This window comes from Centruroides sculpturatus, unplaced genomic scaffold (genome assembly GCF_000671375.1).
Source record: "Centruroides sculpturatus isolate CEXI.00-Female unplaced genomic scaffold, Cexi_2.0 scaffold130, whole genome shotgun sequence".
NCBI classification, from domain to species: Eukaryota; Metazoa; Arthropoda; class Arachnida; order Scorpiones; family Buthidae; genus Centruroides; species Centruroides sculpturatus.
This window is the reverse complement of record NW_019384364.1, coordinates 816,508-835,766: the sequence shown is the minus strand read 5'-3', so window position 1 is coordinate 835,766 and position 19,259 is coordinate 816,508. Positions and strand designations below refer to the sequence as shown.

Below are 19,259 nucleotides of genomic sequence, written 5' to 3'. Positions count from 1 at the left end.
AAGCTTCAACTGCATCATTGATATCAGTAATATTGACTATTTCTTAAGAGATAGTGGAGAATCCAGGCCGATCGGCTGTCTCCAGTTTCCAGCGTGGTAGACGGGCTGTTTCACAGCTTTCTCTGCCTCGGCATTTTATAAATATTGGGAAGTGGTCACTGGAAAGCGGATTTGATCCAACCTCCCATGTAAACGCTAAAAACAGGTTTGAGGTTGCTAATGATAAATCAATGGCGCTGAATGTTCTTGTTGGGGCATGAAAGTATGTCACTTCTCCAGTATTAAATAGATACAGTTGATGATTGCCTATAAGTCTCTCAATGGCTCTGCTTCGACGATTGATGTCGGGACTCACCCATGGATTGTGGTCATTGAAATCACCGAGTAAAAGGAATGAGGTCGGCAGCTGTTCAACCAAGGCATCCAATTCATCCTCGTTGACTCTGACATCTGGTGGCAAGTACTGTATATAGAACAAATTATTACACTTACACCAATTGAAATCCTGACTGCCACTGCTTGCAAGTCATACCGACGTCGGTATGGTCTACACCAGGGTTTTCCAAGAGTATTACCACCACAATGCAGTCAAGAAGAGTACATCTTGTCTGTGACAAAACTGTCAAGCCGGGACGTGTCTGTCCGGTCTATATCGATCAGTTGACTCCAGGCCTGTATTTTCCAGCATGGACGAAGACTAAGAGGCGTATTTCAAATGAGTCAATCGGCTGGCCAACGACCAGCCGATTGAATAAAATGGAGCCTGGTTCGAGCCTCCCGTTTATCCGAAGCAGGGGCCAAAGCAGTTTGTCGGAAATGTCGTGTTGCCCCTCAACTACCAGGATCCCTCTTTCCGGCATATGGGCCACCACGCACAGCAAACACGTAGGTGGGCGTTCAGATCCCAGGAATGGTAAAGTGTTACTAAACCATCTCTGGGAGGGCCCCTCACCACGGACAGGAATAGGTTGTACATATGTCGTCATAATCAATGAGAAGATATGATGGATCATCATCATAAAGTGATTGAGAAGAGATTGTTATTTAATCTAATTGCCATTCTGATTAATATATTGAAGATTTCTTATCTGGTAGCAGTTTATTATTTTAATAGTTTCGGATATATTTTATATGAAATTGTTCTTTAGTGATAGATTGAATGCAACCTTCTCTTAGATTGCGATGAATATCACTTGTGTAATGGATAAAACTACTGAACACTGGTCGTGAAGTTGCGCCTGCCCAATGAAATGACTATATGGAGTTTTCTGTATAATTTTATTAATTTAATTGTTTCGGATATATTTTATATGAAATTGTTCTTTAGTGATAGATTGAATGCAACCTTCTCTTAGATTGCGATGAATATCACTTGTGTAATGGATAAAACTACTGAACACTGGTCGTGAAGTTGCGCCTGCCCAATGAAATGACTATATGGAGTTTTCTGTATAATTTTATTAATTTAATTAATTTTCCCTTTATTATTATGTAGAATACTAAATTAATATTCATCGTTACGTTTACAGCACATTGCGTTTTATAGAACAATTATTAAAATGAATAATTTCGAAAAATAAAAGCAGTATTCATAATTATTATGTATTTTTTAAATCAATATATAAATAAATAATGACTTCAATTAAACGAAAATAATAATAATTTACTTTAAAAATTAAGACAAAGTTATATTGCAAAGAGCAGAAATACGGCAAATTCTCTACATTTATGCAAATTAGATTATTACATTAATGTTTAAAGTATAAAACCGTAAATATTAACTTATTTTATATGGAATTTATGTGTAAAAATGTGTAAATGATAGCATTTTAAAACATATTTTATGAAAAGCAATTTACTCAAGAGATATTTAAAGCAGTTTTCATCACCAGACATCATTAATTGTTGTGGAAACTGAATTGTTTGAAGGTACGAATAGTATGTATACCACCATTGTACTTTAATACTCATAATATTCTACTGTTTGTTTAGTTGAAATATTAATTAAGTAAATGGCAGAGGCCTATCCACCACCCGAAGAAGAAGAATTCTTTAAGCCGGGTAAGAGTAAGAATGGCAAAAATTTAAATAATGAGAAAAATTCACTTATGAAATTTAATATAAAGTTCCAGAGGAAGGAGCTCAGAAATACGGTGAACGTTGTCCAGTATGCGCCGATTGCACTGATCTAGAAGATAAATTCGACTGCGATGTATGCCCGGCGTGCAACGAATTTTTTGAAGTAGTAGTTAGAGGTTCAAGAGTTCTGAACTGTCAATTCTTAGGAAGTTGTGATGTGACTGTAGCCAGCGGTAATATCTGTCACTTTTGTAAAATGAGTAAATGCTACTGTGTTGGGATGAATTCTTCAAAAGTCTTTCGTGAGTAACTTAAAATTTTCATTAATAATCCATCTGAACGACCAGATATGTAAATTAACTTCCCACTCTAGTTCTTAATGAAATAGTTATAAAACGTATCATATTTTAAAAACACGAAATCAAGAATTGCATCTTGTTCGCTTAAACACAAAAATTAAATTTTACAGTGGATGCTGCTCATTATGAATTTAGAAAGAGAAGAATGACCGCTCCTCCTCCTCCTGTATTATTCTTTTATCTTAATTTTTTAAGTTTGACTCCTTTTGTCTTTCTCCCCATATTAAACCCCCACTTCTTTTTTATTCCACAGTTACCTCAACCATTTCGGCTTAACTGGGAGAACACTCAATTCCTAGATTGTCTCATTTACATGGAGCAGCATTACTATCAATGGCTAAATCTTTCGAGAGAATATCAAAGACTATCTGTAGACGACAAAGTAAATATCTCTTGTATAATTTTCCAATATCTCCTATTTGAAATGACATTCTTATTTTCAGATACTCTTAAAACAAAGAAGTTATTTAAGAGGAACGGCGTTGCAGATGATGGAAAGATCAATGTTTGCTCACGATGTTTTATGGCTCCATAACTGTTTCTACGATCCCTATGCTTGCGATATGCCGCCTCTACGAGTAGTAGGATGCTTAATTCTCAATCTTGTGGTAGATTTCAGAGATGCCAACATCAGTATGGATCAGTTTAAACTTTTAAAAGTCAAGTTGGCATTGAAAGATGGTAAAAATCTTCGAGTAAATTTTTGTTTTCTTACTACTAATTTTCTACTAAATTGATTTAATCTTCATTCTTCAGACGTTAAAATCGAAGATGAACACGAATTTCCTGGATATCTTCATCAAGATATGTCAACAATCGAAGAACATATGAACATACATGTCAACGAAGGTAACATTTCTCTACGTAATGCGGAAGATTTAACTATTATCTCCGTAAGCAGGTAAGTTTTTGAAATGATTCCTCGATAAAATTGATAATTCTAACTTCCTTGTAGTTAGTTCTGTCTTTGTTTTCTAGGCTGTTTGAATATTCAGTATATCCAGATGACTATGAATTTCCTCATCATAGAATTAATGTTGTGCGTGAGGAGGGTGGAGCTCAAGGACAAGCATGAATTTCACAAATTTAGTGTAGTTAATGAAAATTTTTATAATAGACTAGTAGGATGAGATTTTTGTTTTAAAATATTGTTAAGCTTTTTATGCTGATTAGGCTCCAAAACAATAAAAATGTATTAAACTAATAAAGTAACGAATAAATTTTGTTTTTTTGAATTGACATGAATGGTGATTTTCGATTTGTTAAAAAGTACTATTTTTGCAGTTATTTGTTTTTCTAATAGTAAATTTGTGTAACAAGTTATAAATTTGACTGTATTTAGTGATGTAGTTAGGTCTTCATCTTCCAGTAGGCGAAAGAATCACAAACTGGAAATTGAACTCGACTTAGTCTCTGACCAGTCGTGTCCAATCCCTTCTTGAAATTTCCCTTAAGAAGTTCGAAGTTAAATATGTAAGCCATGAGCCTGCTACATTTAGAGAGATTTGCTCAAACGATATATTTAAAATACAGTCTTATCAGTTGGATTTTTGTGGCACAAAACCATTGTTTTACTGTGCTATCACATAATAATTCTACAATGTTTTTTTATCAATGTTTTATTATAACATCAAGATATAAACGGAAACAACGACGACAAAAGTTTAACAAATAATAGCAAGTATTGACAAGGTACAAAAACAATACATATCAGAAGCATAATACAACTGGATTAAACATCCCAAGTTTCTTTGGAAATGTCCAGAACCACAAAAAAGTTTGGCCTATTCCCCAACACTTCAGACGGGCACACTCACTCACCAATACCAATTCTCAAACGAGTAAAAATAACAAAATCCATCATATTATTAATCTATTGTCTAATTTTCTATGACTGGATTATTGTGGACTTCATTGCACGCATCTTGCTTAAAATCTGTACTTAAAAAAGTAGTATAAATACGCATTAAATGCCCAGGAGGAAAACCTGATCTAGCAGCGGTATCTGCTTATTTATTTCCTCATATGCCAACATGGCCTGGGATCCAACAAAAGTTTAAAATGAAATTATTGTTGACAGTTCAGAAGTGATTTCGTGAATTATGGCAAAAATAAAACGAGATAATGAGTACACTGCTGGTTCACAAACCTTTGTTAACCGGAATAAATAACGCCGCAATAAATAAATAAAGGCTTCCATAAATGATTTAAAGCTAAATACACAGCATGTAACTGTGCAGTAAAATTGAAAGCCAGACTCTTTCTTATCCAAAACGGTTTTCAGATTGACATCCATCTGTAAATATTTCAAAAATCCCTCACAATAATATATCAATTTGCTGCTTATAAATACAGTCTGCATCACAAATGTTCGATTATGTATGCAACCATATGTCTGACAAAACTTGCGGCACGTAGTGTTCTCAGCAATAAAGCTAAAAGTATGCTGATTAAATGAGATTCAGTGCCGTGTATGAGTCTCATATTATTGGCTCTACAGAAATCTGAAAGTTATCAACGTACCTGTAGAAAACAGACAACAGGTGTTGACTTCTTACAAACTTCGGGTATCCAGGTATACTACTCTGTAGTGCATCTGTTTGTCCAAAATTCGGTTTGGAAGAGAGACGGATAATCGTTTATCTCTAGAAGTTACGTTAAATGTTTACCATTCGTTCTAAGATCTTACAGAGAATATAGTCTATAATTATAGGAATTTCTGAGGTCTTTTCAGGTTTTGAAATGGGAATTGTAATGGCTTCTAGATTTCAGAGATTGATTCCAGGTCGGTTTAGATTCTTTTAAGCAGTGTCATTAGATGAAGCAGCAATTGTTCTGATAAATTTTAAGCATNTTAATCTTATAAAAATCTTCGTAATATAAATATACTGATATGAAGCAGTATATCTAAATATACATAGAAAATTTTAGATTCGAGCTTATAATTTCATTGATTTCAAAAATTTTACTTACATTGAAAGCAATAAAAATGAGTGTAAGTAGAGTAAGACTAATTGCTACCTGCAATATATTAAGTAAATATTTAATATTAAAACTTAGATAATAATCACTGAACTCAAGTATGAGGTACTACCTCAGATTTTCCTCATGTTGTTCAATTGGAGAAACAAATGTAAAGCTCTGAAGCCATAAATTATGCCGAATTTTCAGTATTAAATACTTTATTAGGGTTTTCAATGTTAAAATACGAAGATAAAGTGTTAAAATAACTAAATTTTATAAGAATATTTAAGTTTTTCATTGTCGAAAGAGTAATTTATGGCTCTCAGGTTTGCATCTATGGTCATCAAGACATTCGATAAGTCTCCTTAGCGAAAGGCAGTTAACGGACCTCAGACAAATCGCTATTCTTTGGCGTTAAAATGTCCTCGAAAAAGAGAAAATGCAGCCAACGAACTACAACTGTCTATTGTTAGACTTCTTGAATTTTGAAGAACATCCTTTGTTTTCTCTAAAACTTGTTATACGCTTCATTGGGTTGTGGTTTGTATTGATACATACCAGTATTTTTTCGACAATAGTAATGGATTTTTGTGAGCTAATGAAGTTATTAGAATTTGATGTAGCTTCACAGCATATTAAAACTGTCGTGACGACTAAATTCAATTAATTTTCGTATTAACTTTATGATAATATTAAACGATGATTTATGAAGTAGATAATGAATGGTCTTCACCCAACATTTCCAAGGTAATAGAACCTATGAGTAGGCATAGATGATTCCTCGATAAAATTGATAATTCTAACTTCCTTGTAGTTAGTTCTGTTTTTTTTTTTTGCTTTCTAGGCTGTTCGAATATTCAGTATATCCAGATGATTATGAATTTCCTCAACATAGAATTAATGTTGTGCGTGATGAGGGTGGAGCTCAAGGACAAGCATGAATTTCACAAAATTAGTGCAGTTAATGAAAATTTTTTTATAATAGACTAGTAGGATGAGATTTTTGTTTTAAAATATTGTTAAGCTTTTTATGCTGATTAGGCTCCAAAACAATAAAAATGTATTAAACTAATAAAGTAACGAATAAATTTTGTTTTTTTGAATTGACATGAATGGTGATTTTCGATTTGTTAAAAAGTACTATTTTTGCAGTTATTTGTTTTTCTAATAGTAAATTTGTGTAACAAGTTATAAATTTGACTGTATTTAGTGATGTAGTTAGGTCTTCATCTTCCAGTAGGCGAAAGAATCACAAACTGGAAATTGAACTCGACTTAGTCTCTGACCAGTCGTGTCCAATCCCTTNCAATTTTTCGTACTTACTCTCTCAGAACTGTGGGAGCTTGGGGCCGTCAAAAATTGATTACAAAAGTTTTGGGTAGGACCCTGCCACTAGGTCTTTCAGTAACGAGAGAACTGTTGGAGTGTCTTTTAATAAATATTAATAACATTTAGTTTGTATACTTTTAACGTAATTATTTAACGTGGACGATCTGCCAAGGGGAGATACCTCCGGGAGATCTTCTATGAGAAATTAGCTCTTATTTGGGTATTAAACACGTCTATAAAACCCGAAGAACTCCACGTTGCCGGCTCGTCGATAGGCTACAAACTCTCGCCAAGTGTTTGAGAAACTCACTGGGTACCGAAATCACCTTTTAGACAGGAAAGATTTAGTTTTCTACAGTGAATAGTAAATTCAATGGGCACATTACTATGGGTTGATCGAGAGAATTGGATTTTGAGAGGTGTGAGGTAGTTAAATTTCTCAATAAGTAGCAAGAAAATAAATTAAAAGTGAAGAAATATGCTTTCTTTATTCGTCATAATTTTAAAATTACATTTCCTCATATTCGGACAATAGACCTGAAAGAAAATTATGTACACTAAAATAATACATGAATTGCAAGCTGCATACGTTTCATACCGAATTTTCTATACAGAATATCTTCAAATTTTCTTATTGTTAAACAGAATTACTCAAATTGCTTCTTAAGTTATGAAAAACAATTAACTTAAATGTAATGCTCATAACCATTGTCTACAATTTTGCGTAAGCTGCACTTATAATGGCCATTGTTTTGCTATTCCGGATGATTAACCTAAAAAAAAATATTGTCAATAAATTAATTAATAAACGTTTAATTTATCGTTAAGAGTTCACTTACTTCATTTTAGAATATTAATCGTATGTTCTGGTAACACGTCACAACACAATAAAGGATAACGAAACAATCTGTTAAAAACAAAAACCAATAAATAATTAAGATCTTATGAAGTAAGCGAAGTGAAGAGAACAAAAGAACACTCAAGACGTTTCCCTTTGAGTGAGTACTAGATCAAGATTAAAATGTATTCACTCTGCAATAGGATTGGAATTGATAATCAGATGAGGCAGACCAGCACAGTCATTCTGCATAGAGAGTGACTCACAAGAATATTTCCTCAATGAGAAACAAGCCTTAGGTGTTAAACACGCGAAGAAAACAAAACTCCACGCGGTCAACCCGCTGTTGAGGCACGAATCCGCGATCAACTATCAGTGTTTAGCAGTTTTACCACTCGGCCTTTATATTGTAAAAACAAAAAAATTATTTACCGACTCGTTAAAATTAAAGAGGGGTCCTCAGAATAACGTAAAGTAATGTAATTATATTTTAAATAAAGCTTCATTTCGTCTTCTATCCAATTTATTCTCTCATTAATAAAATCGAACACAATTCCATCAGATCTTACACTAACATCTGTAAAAATTAAAAATATATATATATTAATAAATTTTCTGTAGAAAAATAGGAATTTTTTTTGTTTCCCTCAAACTAGATATGTTACAATGCTAGGAATTGCAACTGAAGCATGCCTCAAGTAGTATAGTAGAACCATTGTTGGGCTATTCATCATATCAATAGCCAATGATTAAACGTGTAACGTATTCATATACACTTACAGTTATATTTTTTATGGCAATCAACACACAAACTTCTGCAGCTGGTACTCCGATAATCACGACACCCATCCATATCAAAAATGGGATTAGTAGTTTACGAATTTTCTATGGAAATATATACTTCGTGTTAATGACTATGGCAGCTTTAATGATATTTGTTAGAAAACAATAAATATATATTTAAAAATACATGATTATTGATTGCAAATAAGTAATTTTTACCTTTATCAATGCACCAATAACTAGCAAACTCATTAGTAAAAGCACGGACCAAAGTAACCAATTGATGATGGTGTAGGCAAGATAACAAGATGCAGCTGTGAGAAATAACACGAAAATTTTATATAAATTCGCTTCAGGCCTTAAAATATTCTAATTTTAACGTATATTATACTAACAAATTCTATTTTCGTCAATATAAATACTTCCAAACTCCTTAAAACTGTTAACGGCTAATCTCAGAATTGAATAAAACTGCAAGAAAATTATTTTACCAATTAATTTGTAAGCAATATAAAGTGTTACTTTCCACCGCTTTAGGTGGAAATATGTAAACTAATGAGCGCTTCCACAGAAAGGTCGGAGTTCATGGAGCTAGAGATGATTTATCCACTAAAAATAGTGAAGAAAATTACTTGCCATGGAATAGAAGACAATGAAAATAGTAGTTTCTTTACTTCCTTTACAGTGTAAATATGAAAATATTTTCGGTTTTGCCATTTTCGCGATCAAAATTAGAAAGTCCGATCCATACAACAATTATGACAATTGTTATTACGTTCACTGTTAACGAACAATACGCATTAGTACTTATAGTGTCGTAAATATGCTGTTTTCTAATTTAAAATAATAGAATTTCCTGCATATTCACCTATAAAAATATATGTAATATTTTATTATATATAAATGTCTATTTACTATTTGTCTGTCTTCTACAAACTTGTAAATGCTTTGACTAATCTGCACCCAATTTTTCGTACTTACTCTCTCAGAACTGTGGGAGCTTGGGGCCGTCAAAAATTGATTACAAAAGTTTTGGGTAGGACCCTGCCACTAGGTCTTTCAGTAACGAGAGAACTGTTGGAGTGTCTTTTAATAAATATTAATAACATTTAGTTTGTATACTTTTAACGTAATTATTTAACGTGGACGATCTGCCAAGGGGAGATACCTCCGGGAGATCTTCTATGAGAAATTAGCTCTTATTTGGGTATTAAACACGTCTATAAAACCCGAAGAACTCCACGTTGCCGGCTCGTCGATAGGCTACAAACTCTCGCCAAGTGTTTGAGAAACTCACTGGGTACCGAAATCACCTTTTAGACAGGAAAGATTTAGTTTTCTACAGTGAATAGTAAATTCAATGGGCACATTACTATGGGTTGATCGAGAGAATTGGATTTTGAGAGGTGTGAGGTAGTTAAATTTCTCAATAAGTAGCAAGAAAATAAATTAAAAGTGAAGAAATATGCTTTCTTTATTCGTCATAATTTTAAAATTACATTTCCTCATATTCGGACAATAGACCTGAAAGAAAATTATGTACACTAAAATAATACATGAATTGCAAGCTGCATACGTTTCATACCGAATTTTCTATACAGAATATCTTCAAATTTTCTTATTGTTAAACAGAATTACTCAAATTGCTTCTTAAGTTATGAAAAACAATTAACTTAAATGTAATGCTCATAACCATTGTCTACAATTTTGCATAAGCTGTACTTATAATGGCCATTGTTTTGCTATTCCGGATGATTAACCTAAAAGAAAAAAAATTGTCAATAAATTAATTAATAAAAGTTTAAATTGTCGTTAAGAGTTCACTTACGTCATTTTAAAATATTAATTGTATGTTCTGGTAACACGTCACAACACAATAAAGGATAACGAAACAATCTGTTAAAAACAGAAACTAATAAATAATTAAGATCTTATAAAGTAAATGAAGTGGAAGAGAACAAAAGAACTCAAGACGTTTCCCTTTGAATGAGTGCTAGATCAAGATTACAATGTTAATAGAACTGGAATTGATAATGGGATAAGGCAGCGCAACACGGTCATTCTGCATAGAGGGTGACTCACAAGAAACAACCTTTATGTGTTAAACACGCGAAGAAAACAAAACTCCACGCGGTCAACCTGCTGTTGAGGCACGAACCCGCGATCAACTATCAGTGTTTAGTGGTTTTACCACTCGGCTTTTATATTGTAAAAACAAAAAAGTTATTTACCGACTCGTTAAAATTATAGAGGGGTCCTCAGAATAACTTAAATTAATGTAATTATATCATAAATAAAGCTTCATTTCGTCTTCTATCCAATTTATTTTGTCATTAATAAAATCGAACACTATTCCATCAGATTGTACACTAACATCTGTAAAAATTAGAAAAAAATATATTAATAAATTTTCTTTAATAACTAACGATTTTATATTTTATATTTTTAAAATTACCATTTCTTAAAGCCAATTTCAACTTGATTAACATGAATTCTACGTCAGAGAGATTAATCTCTCTGCATTTTATCACAAGCGATAGAATGGATAATGTTATTGCTCTGATGGAAGGAACGACACACGATGCAGGATCGAAGAAGCAATTATGCAACCATAACACGTCGTGAGCGGGCAACGATCTTTCAATTATTTGTAATGCCGTTCCACGAATGCAACTCTTTCTCTTTATTAATTCCTGAAATCAATCGCTTGAAGTATAAGAACGTCTTCCTCTTTGTAACAGAAGCAATTAGTGCTAAGCGTAAGTTACTGATATAAAAGTTAATACTTACCTTTTCTGCGTCACACAGGCTTTCAAAGTCTTCGGATAAGTGAAGCCATTGATAATAATGCTGCTCCATTAATAACAGACACTCTTGAAACTGAATAGAGTGCCAAGAGTTGCTGAGCCGATATGCCTATTAGAGACATACAAACACAATAAAAACTGTTTGCTATCAAATTTACATAAGAAAACACCTAAAAATTTTAAAAGGACATACCAAAGTTGGAATTTTTTCTAGTCTTCTACTTAATTTTTTTTTGTAATCATTGTCCACTATAGAGTTATTTTATATAATATCTAATAGTTGTAGTATTAACTACGACTTTTGAATGTTAGAAAGTGAAATCAAATACTTACGTATTACTTTCTTAGATTGCATTCCACGTGCATAGCATTTACTCATCCGACAGAAGTCACATGTTCTGATGTCTGCTCGTTTGACTTCGCACGTCCCCTTACTGTCACATAAAGGATAGAACGAACGTTTCACAATTGTCTCGAAGAAACTATTACACGCATGACAAACGGCAAGCCCAAATTTATTTTCTAACAAGTTAACCTCGTGACAAATTGGGCAAATAGCTATTGCTAAAAGTAATTAAATATTAAAGACTTTAACATTACTTCTTAACATCTAAAAGTACATACCGAATCCATTGTTATGAGTTAATTCGCAATAAGAGCATATACAGTTTTCACACTCCGCCATCTGAAAATTATGTCTAAAGCACAATACTTCAAAGCATTTCTAAGTATTTTTGTAAAAGAAAAATAAAAATTATTGTCATTAAATTGATTAAATACGGAAGCGTCAATGAGGGTACTTCACAGAGCAATAGGCACTAATGAGATTATAATTTCATTATTTTATGTTAAATCGTTTAATTTAATTTAATAATATTATATGTTCCTATTTTAAAATAAAAATAAATTTATTTTAGATGATTTTCTTTCTAATTCTCTTCATTAATTTGCATAAATAGACGTTTCAAATGATGCTCTTCAAATTTCATCGAATTAAATTTATATAAAGCTATAAAATATAAATGTTTTAAATAAGAAATTTATTTATTTATAATAATAATAACAATATTATTTACTTTCTAGAAAACAGCTGGATTACAGGATATTCCGATTCCAGATTAACGAACTTCGAGTGTATGGTAATAAATTAATTTTGAATTTAGTCTAATGACAGACATATTAAATATGCCGACTGCACCCTTCTAACAGTATATTTTCAGCTTTTACAGTAAATATCAGCATTGTAGCTGAAGTACTTCTAACGTCACTTCAGCACGGATATTATCACTTTGACCCCATTATATCTCGAAAATAAAGTTATGGTCCTCAATTTTTATTAACGTTTTGGATTTCTCGTGGCAATTAATGGAAAATGGTAAAGTTAAATCATAATTGACCAGTCAGATTTCGAGAACAAATATAATTCTGTAAATCACATGGAAGAGATTCCGCCTCAAATATAATTCAACCAATTGATTGCAGATTCGATAATATGGGAAATTAATGTCCAAAATCACTAACAAACACTAATTATATTAACGTGAAGATAAAGCAATAACTTTTGTAATTATGGGAAACTTATTCAGTCTTCAGCTATTCCTACAAAATATGCAATCATTTTCATCATACGTCATACTCCCAATATATAAGAATTAAAATACAAGTTATAGTGTTTGACAGTTCTATATGCTGGAATGAGTTTTAATAAAACAGCAGAATTAGCTTTTACACACGGGTTAGACAGAAATACGTTCTAATTCTGTTTAACCCATATTCACGCGAGGACACGGAGCGGCAAATTAATCATTTGCAAAATTATAAATATTTAATATTTGTCAAAAGATTTACAAAGAATAAAGTCGAGAAGCTTAAGGGAAGTTAAAATAATAGGTGAGATTTTATCTCTTCACGACTTCCTCCAATAGAATGATGCACCACTCACTTCCTGTGATCACTGCTGATCCAATGTTGTTTAAAAACTTAAGATTGAGAATTATATTTTTGCAGAAATCTCTTAAATTTCTCTTCCTATTTCTGTAATTATTTTAATCTGAATAAATAGCAATTAATTAATTGAAACTCCCGAAAACCGAGCTTATTTTTACGAGCTTTACGAGCCATTGTTGCCCATTAAAACTTCATTAGAAGTTCTCTAGAAATATATTTTTGAAGATGCTTAAAACAGTTTAAAAATTTAAAGTTTGAGCAACGAGATGCTAATCTTTTCTGACAAAAATACAGGATGTTCCACTCGAAAGTATCCGATTTTAATTCGTCACAAAGAATGAATGGTTTATGATATGTAAAAGCAACGTGTTGCATCCGGTGGGAACACTGATCAATGTTTACAAAGATTTTTCGTCCTGCAAGATGGAGCAGATGCCGTAAGAAATCTAAGGGAATCAAGAAATTTGATTTCTTTTGCTCCGTGGCCTTGCTCTCTTCCAGAAAAATGCTAATAGCTCCTTCTTGCATGGATTGAGTTATCGATTTCCAATCATACTGGTGAAGTTTCTTGAGGAAAATTCACCAGTATGATTAGAACCACGGAATTCCCCATGGAAAATTGCAAGCAAGGGGCAAACCCGTGACCAACCACCAGTTTTCAGTGTCCTTATCCACTTTGTCACTAGTAATTGATCGGTGTAATGTTTACAGTAAAACCGGAATTTAAAATGATCAATACATAAAATAAATTTTATAAATTATATTTTATTTACATCGAAATATATATATATAAATTCAATTTAAAAGCTTGTACAAGTGTTGTAAAAATCATCCAATTATATCTTTTGGAGTTCCACATGGAATATGATATTTTACTGTTGCAACACAAATACGATGTATGAAACCCAAATTTGAACAAGAAACATCAAACGTGGATATGTAAATTGTAAAATAATATAAAAAAATTAAAACTTTTAACGTAAAGTTGTCTCTGTTTTTTTCTTCTTAATTGTTGCAGATGAAGTAAAACTCTGGAGAAGATTGTTGATTTATGTGATCTGCAAATCTTCTATTCACTCTAATAAAAAAAGTATAATTTTCATATTAAAAATTTTAATTTATGTAAATAATTTAATTAAAGTAACAAATAAGAAAGTTATAATCAAGGGGTGCTTGCAGTCATCAAGCGCCCCTCTAACTTTGTACTGTCACGTTTCGCTACTGGACTTCATGTTCCTCTTTTCTTTACAAAATGGCAGACAATATGAAATTCCGTGAGAAGTATCCTCACGCATCCTACTACAGATACACACGACCCCCTTTATCTCCCACCCCTTCGATCTTTACTCACCAAAATTTAACACCATTATCACCCTAAATAAGTAAATTTCCCTGGAAAATTTCAGAAATTTTCCACAAAAAGAACGGGAGTTATTAAGGTTACTGTGCCCCCCATACAAACACTAACATTCATACATACAGAAAAAAAACGAATTTATTTGCATTTCTCGACCTTCCAAGTTCAAAGATGTAAAAGTCTTGGAGGGTCATTTTTTGACCAAACGTCACACTTTCCCTCTGTTATATATAACAACCGGGGAAGTAATAACTAGTTGAAAATCGTCGATAATTTCAAAATCACGTGAGAAGTTCCTTGAAACTTCCACAGAAAATTGGGGGTAGGAAATTGAATTTTGCATGTAAGAAACGTAGAAAAGTACTCACAAATTCATATTGAAATGATGCAATCTAACTTCATCATCAATACATCCGAACTCGTACTCAAAATTAGAAAGAAGTTTCTCCAAAACGGCGACTTGTCTTATTAATATATGAAGAAAAAGGTCAAAGGAAGGTATCGATAAAATAGTATCTGAAATTAAATTAAATGATAAAATTTGTATACAAGCAAGGAATATTGTATACTTTACAATGTAAACTGTGTTAAATATACTCACAGTCATCAAATATTAAAATGAATTTGATAAGATAAAAGTCAAGGGTAGTATGAATATGATTTTTCAAAGTTCTTATAAAATTCAAGATTTCACGTCCAAAATCTCTTACAAATTCACTTCGCGAAACGTGAGGATCAATGAAACACTTTTCTAATCTTAAAACGTCGTGAGTATTGTAGCATCTTTCAACAAGTTCCATAATAATTCCTCTCTTCATGCATACGCGCGATAAGAAACCCTAAAAATATAAAATTCGGTTAAAATTATTAGCTGAAACGAAACAAAATATGTTGAATAAATCATTAGGACATAATAATTTATGTTCACATTATTTTGAGGCATCCTGTATTTTATGTACAGTCGACCCACCCTATAACACTTTTGATTATTCCGTTTTATATGAATTCCGTGTTGTACGAGTCACTTAGATTTTACAAATACGTGAGCCATTCATAGCCTGGTACATGTATTTGTAAAATCTAAGTGACTCGTACAATACGGAATTCATATAAAACGGAATAATCAACAGTGTTATAGGAAGATCGACTGTATTATTTTCTTTAACACTTAATACAAATAAAAAATTAATTTATTGTGTTAACCTTACCTTATAAGAATTTGGTAACGTTTGAAAAGCATTGATAAAACTTATATTTCTCATAAACAAAGCGTATAGACATGGGAAAAATTCAAATAAATTCTTCTCGTCCAAAAATTTATAGAATTTCGAGTTTTTCTATAAAAATTTAATTAATATAAACGTAAAATGCGACAAGTAAAACAATACCTCTTCACAAGAAATATAGATTTAAATACAACTTACACGAGTTTTTCCTAATCTATACAAGCGAATATTATTATATATTTCGGGTCCTATAAATAAAATATATTGTAAGTACTGTATACATTACTTAAAAGTTTTACTCAGGAAATATTGTACTTACNGTTGTGATTGTATAGACAATTATAATTACTGTATTATCATTTTATTAGTTGATTTATTAATATCAAAAATTACATTTACCACATGAAGCGTGTTGTACCCTGCCGACGGTACAGAACGTTACGCGCAGGACAACATTTACGATGTAATTATTGTTACACGATAATCAAAATAATCAACACTTAATCCGTTTCCGAGGGAGTTTATTTTAAAAAAAACGAACGTTTTCGATCTACCCCATATATCATCTTCAAGTTGAAAAAAACGAATATGGAATAACCACAAAGAATGGAACATTAAATTTAAATTCAATAAAATATCGACAACTGAGTAACTAAGTAAAATAATTAAAGTGTAAAAAATATTAGTTGTAAAAATAAATAACATACAACAATAAATAAGTAATAGTACAAGCCGTTAACAGTTAACAAAAACTATAAATGCTCTCATAATGTGAATTGCGAATCAAGTCGTCATTCATAAGCCATTTGTAAGTCTTTTAACAGCAAACTTCCATGCTGAGGGTAGGCCCTCTGCATCTCTGGCGTTTACACATCTATCATCAAGTTTGCTTCTGTATATTTCTATTTTTTCGGCAGGCTTCGCTAAAGTTGGAGAGTGTATTCAGTGGCGTAGCGTGGGTGTCAGCCGCCCGGGGCGGGGAAAAATTTCGTCCCCCCTTATTTAGGTATCTCAATTTAAAAGACTAAAATTCAGTTTCGTCACAGAATAAGTGAAAAATTCCGTGCTAGAGTTGCCACTTTTTTAAAATCGCTGACCCGGACGGCAGGTGAGGTTTGTTCGAACAGAAGTTCCTGACGCNTGGTCCTCAGAAGTCGTCCTCCCAAGTTGCCTCCTCAAGAATTAATATCGTGAAAATGGCTGTGCCTCTTTAAGGATATATTACACACGTGCCTCTACACCGTAGTGCTCTTGTTATTGGACAATCTAAAGACCCAGAACAATTTCATCGAACCTCGAAGGTTTATCCAGTCATCTTATAACAGATCTTCGACTCAGTTACAATGTATTTATCAACACGCGATTCGTTTGTAAACTCTCTCTCTCTCTCCAACGGTCTAGAGATAATTAAGGGGAACGTTAGTCATGATTGATATCGAGTATATCTGTATTTTCCTTTGTTATAATTAAAAATGTTATTGTTAGTTAATATGGAATCTGAGTGAGTCGCTTCCTGGTCTCTCTCCTCACCTCTACTCCTAATCCAACCGCTCGCGTGACGTAAGTCGCGATTTCCGAGTCTTGCGAGACTCGGTGGTGTCACATCCCACGGTCACATAAGGAAAATTTAAAATTTACCTCGAAATACAGGTAAGTTAAAACTGTGATCGTTAAATTCATTAACGTTTAATATTTAAATGAAGAATTTATATTTCGAACGTTGACACTAAATGACAAATACAAGTCGACCCCCCTATAACACTGTTGATTATTCCGTTTTATATGAATTCCATATGTTGTACGAGTCACTTAGATTTTACAAATACGTGAGCCATTCATAGCCTGGTACATGTATTTGTAAAATCTAAGTGACTCGTACAATACGGAATTCATATAAAACGGAATAATCAACAGTGTTATAGGATGATCGACTGTATTATTTTCTTTAACACTTAATACAAATAAAAAATTAATTTATTGTGTTAACCTTACCTTATAAGAATTTGGTAACGTTTGAAAAGCATTGATAAAACTTATATTTCTCATAAACAAAGCGTATAGACATGGGAAAAATTCAAATAAATTCTTCTCGTCCAAAAATTTATAGAATTTCGAGTTTTTCTATAAAAATTTAATTAATATAAACGTAAAATGCGACAAGTAAAACAATACCTCTTCACAAGAAATATAGATTTAAATACAACTTACACGAGTTTTTCCTAATCTATACAAGCGAATATTATTATATATTTCGGGTCCTATAAATAAAATATATTGTAAGTACTGTATACATTACTTAAAAGTTTTACTCAGGAAATATTGTACTTACTATAGATACAATCCGATTTCATTCCAACATTGTAACATTTATTTAATCTACAGGCCGAGCAGCTATTTTTTACTAGTATAAGACATTTGGCATTCTCTTTGCAACGTGGTAGCTTCAAGTAATATACATTTTCGTAAAAGAAATCAGCGCATTCCAAGCATGTACATGGTCCGTATGCATTCGTTATGGCTATTCTAAGCGAGCACACCTTACAAGCTGCGAAGGAGAAGTAAGTGTAGTTAGTAGTGTAATTATTAAACGTGTGTACTACAATATACTCAAAACAATTACTTACGTTTGAAGTCTTTAACATTCTTCGCGATTCTGGGATACAAGAAGATATTTATATGAAATTTTATAGGGATAAGATTAAAAACAAGAGATATTTTTACAAGAGAATGGGTTAAAATTCTTAGAAAGTGAGGCCACAGTGTAAAAATATTAAACCGTTGTCTGACTCTCAAGTTGTAGCTTAGGGCCTCTCATTATAAAACTATAACTTAAGGCCTCATATATTATTATTTGGTGGACGAAAAAGGCCTTGCATACGTTATTGCTTAAGCCTACAAGTTTAGGGTAAAACATAATATTGAATATATTGAGAGTTCGTTGAGAAGGTTGATTGGCCCGATAAAAATTAATGTAAATCTCAAACAAATATACATGCTAAATTTGGAATTATAGAATTAAATTATGTAGAAATCAATAAAAATATTTAAGTAAAACTTACTTATTAACATGTGAATTTGGTATTGCCATGATGCNTAACTCCCATATACTCCTTTTTTAGTCCTAATTGTTGGTTCTATCCTAATATTTTTTACACTTTAATTATTTTACTTAGTTACTCAGTTGTCGATATTTTTTTGAATTTGAATTTAATGTTCTATTCTTTGTGGTTATTCCATATTCGTTTTTTTTCAACTTGAAGATGATCTATGGAGTAGATCGAAAACGTTCGTTTTTTAAAATAAACTCCCATGGCAACGGATTAGGTGTTGATTATTTTGATTATTAATTTGCCAAGTACGTTTCCTGTTCAATGTTACACGATAATTGGAAAATGTTTTTCCTCGACGTAAGTGATGTCATTTGATATGTCAATCATTTCTACTTGTGATCCAATTGGTTTAAAATGGATTGCGCCGTTGTACGATTTATTGAAGGGTGGTAGAAACGATTCGGGAGGGATTTTGTTGAGCACTAAGCTAAAACCGTAATCACAACTCGTTTACAATAAT

The 19,259-nt window shown here is 32.2% G+C and overlaps 3 protein-coding genes and 1 long non-coding RNA gene across 5 annotated transcripts; 1 reads left to right on the top strand and 3 right to left on the bottom strand.

Annotated features, from left to right (window-relative positions):
- Positions 1 to 1,762: 1,762 nt before the first annotated feature.
- Positions 1,763 to 6,480, top strand: LOC111641790 (hepatocyte nuclear factor 4-gamma-like). 2 transcript variants are annotated; one of them, XM_023388017.1, is made up of 8 exons: positions 1,763 to 1,929; positions 1,993 to 2,061; positions 2,127 to 2,381; positions 2,549 to 2,604; positions 2,692 to 2,820; positions 2,882 to 3,119; positions 3,195 to 3,339; positions 6,247 to 6,480. In XM_023388017.1, exons 2-8 carry the CDS (start codon positions 2,013 to 2,015, stop codon positions 6,341 to 6,343), a joined length of 969 nt encoding a protein of 322 aa, XP_023243785.1. In that variant the 5' UTR covers positions 1,763 to 1,929; positions 1,993 to 2,012; the 3' UTR covers positions 6,344 to 6,480. The 2 variants fall into 2 exon arrangements, with proteins under 2 accessions (XP_023243785.1, XP_023243794.1); XM_023388026.1 differs by lacking the exon at positions 6,247 to 6,480 and adding an exon at positions 3,417 to 3,648.
- A 749-nt stretch (positions 6,481 to 7,229) lies between these two features.
- Positions 7,230 to 11,949, bottom strand: LOC111641770 (steroid hormone receptor ERR2-like). Its single transcript, XM_023387988.1, has 8 exons — positions 11,784 to 11,949; positions 11,493 to 11,723; positions 11,353 to 11,408; positions 11,143 to 11,268; positions 10,808 to 11,045; positions 8,002 to 8,146; positions 7,571 to 7,638; positions 7,230 to 7,504 (listed from the first exon to the last, which is right to left on the bottom strand). Exons 1-7 carry the CDS (start codon positions 11,842 to 11,844, stop codon positions 7,572 to 7,574), a joined length of 924 nt encoding a protein of 307 aa, XP_023243756.1. The 5' UTR covers positions 11,845 to 11,949; the 3' UTR covers positions 7,230 to 7,504; position 7,571.
- On the bottom strand, positions 9,841 to 10,721 carry LOC111641786. Its single transcript, XR_002759474.1, has 3 exons — positions 10,584 to 10,721; positions 10,181 to 10,248; positions 9,841 to 10,112 (listed from the first exon to the last, which is right to left on the bottom strand). It is a non-coding gene; the product is annotated as an uncharacterized LOC111641786 (long non-coding RNA).
- Positions 11,950 to 14,108: 2,159 nt separating the features above from the next.
- LOC111641760 lies at positions 14,109 to 18,776 on the bottom strand. Its single transcript, XM_023387976.1, has 8 exons — positions 18,749 to 18,776; positions 18,314 to 18,342; positions 18,019 to 18,234; positions 17,898 to 17,947; positions 17,682 to 17,810; positions 15,065 to 15,302; positions 14,832 to 14,979; positions 14,109 to 14,184 (listed from the first exon to the last, which is right to left on the bottom strand). Exons 3-8 carry the CDS (start codon positions 18,038 to 18,040, stop codon positions 14,112 to 14,114), a joined length of 660 nt encoding a protein of 219 aa, XP_023243744.1. The 5' UTR covers positions 18,041 to 18,234; positions 18,314 to 18,342; positions 18,749 to 18,776; the 3' UTR covers positions 14,109 to 14,111.
- Between the last annotated feature and the right edge of the window lie 483 nt (positions 18,777 to 19,259).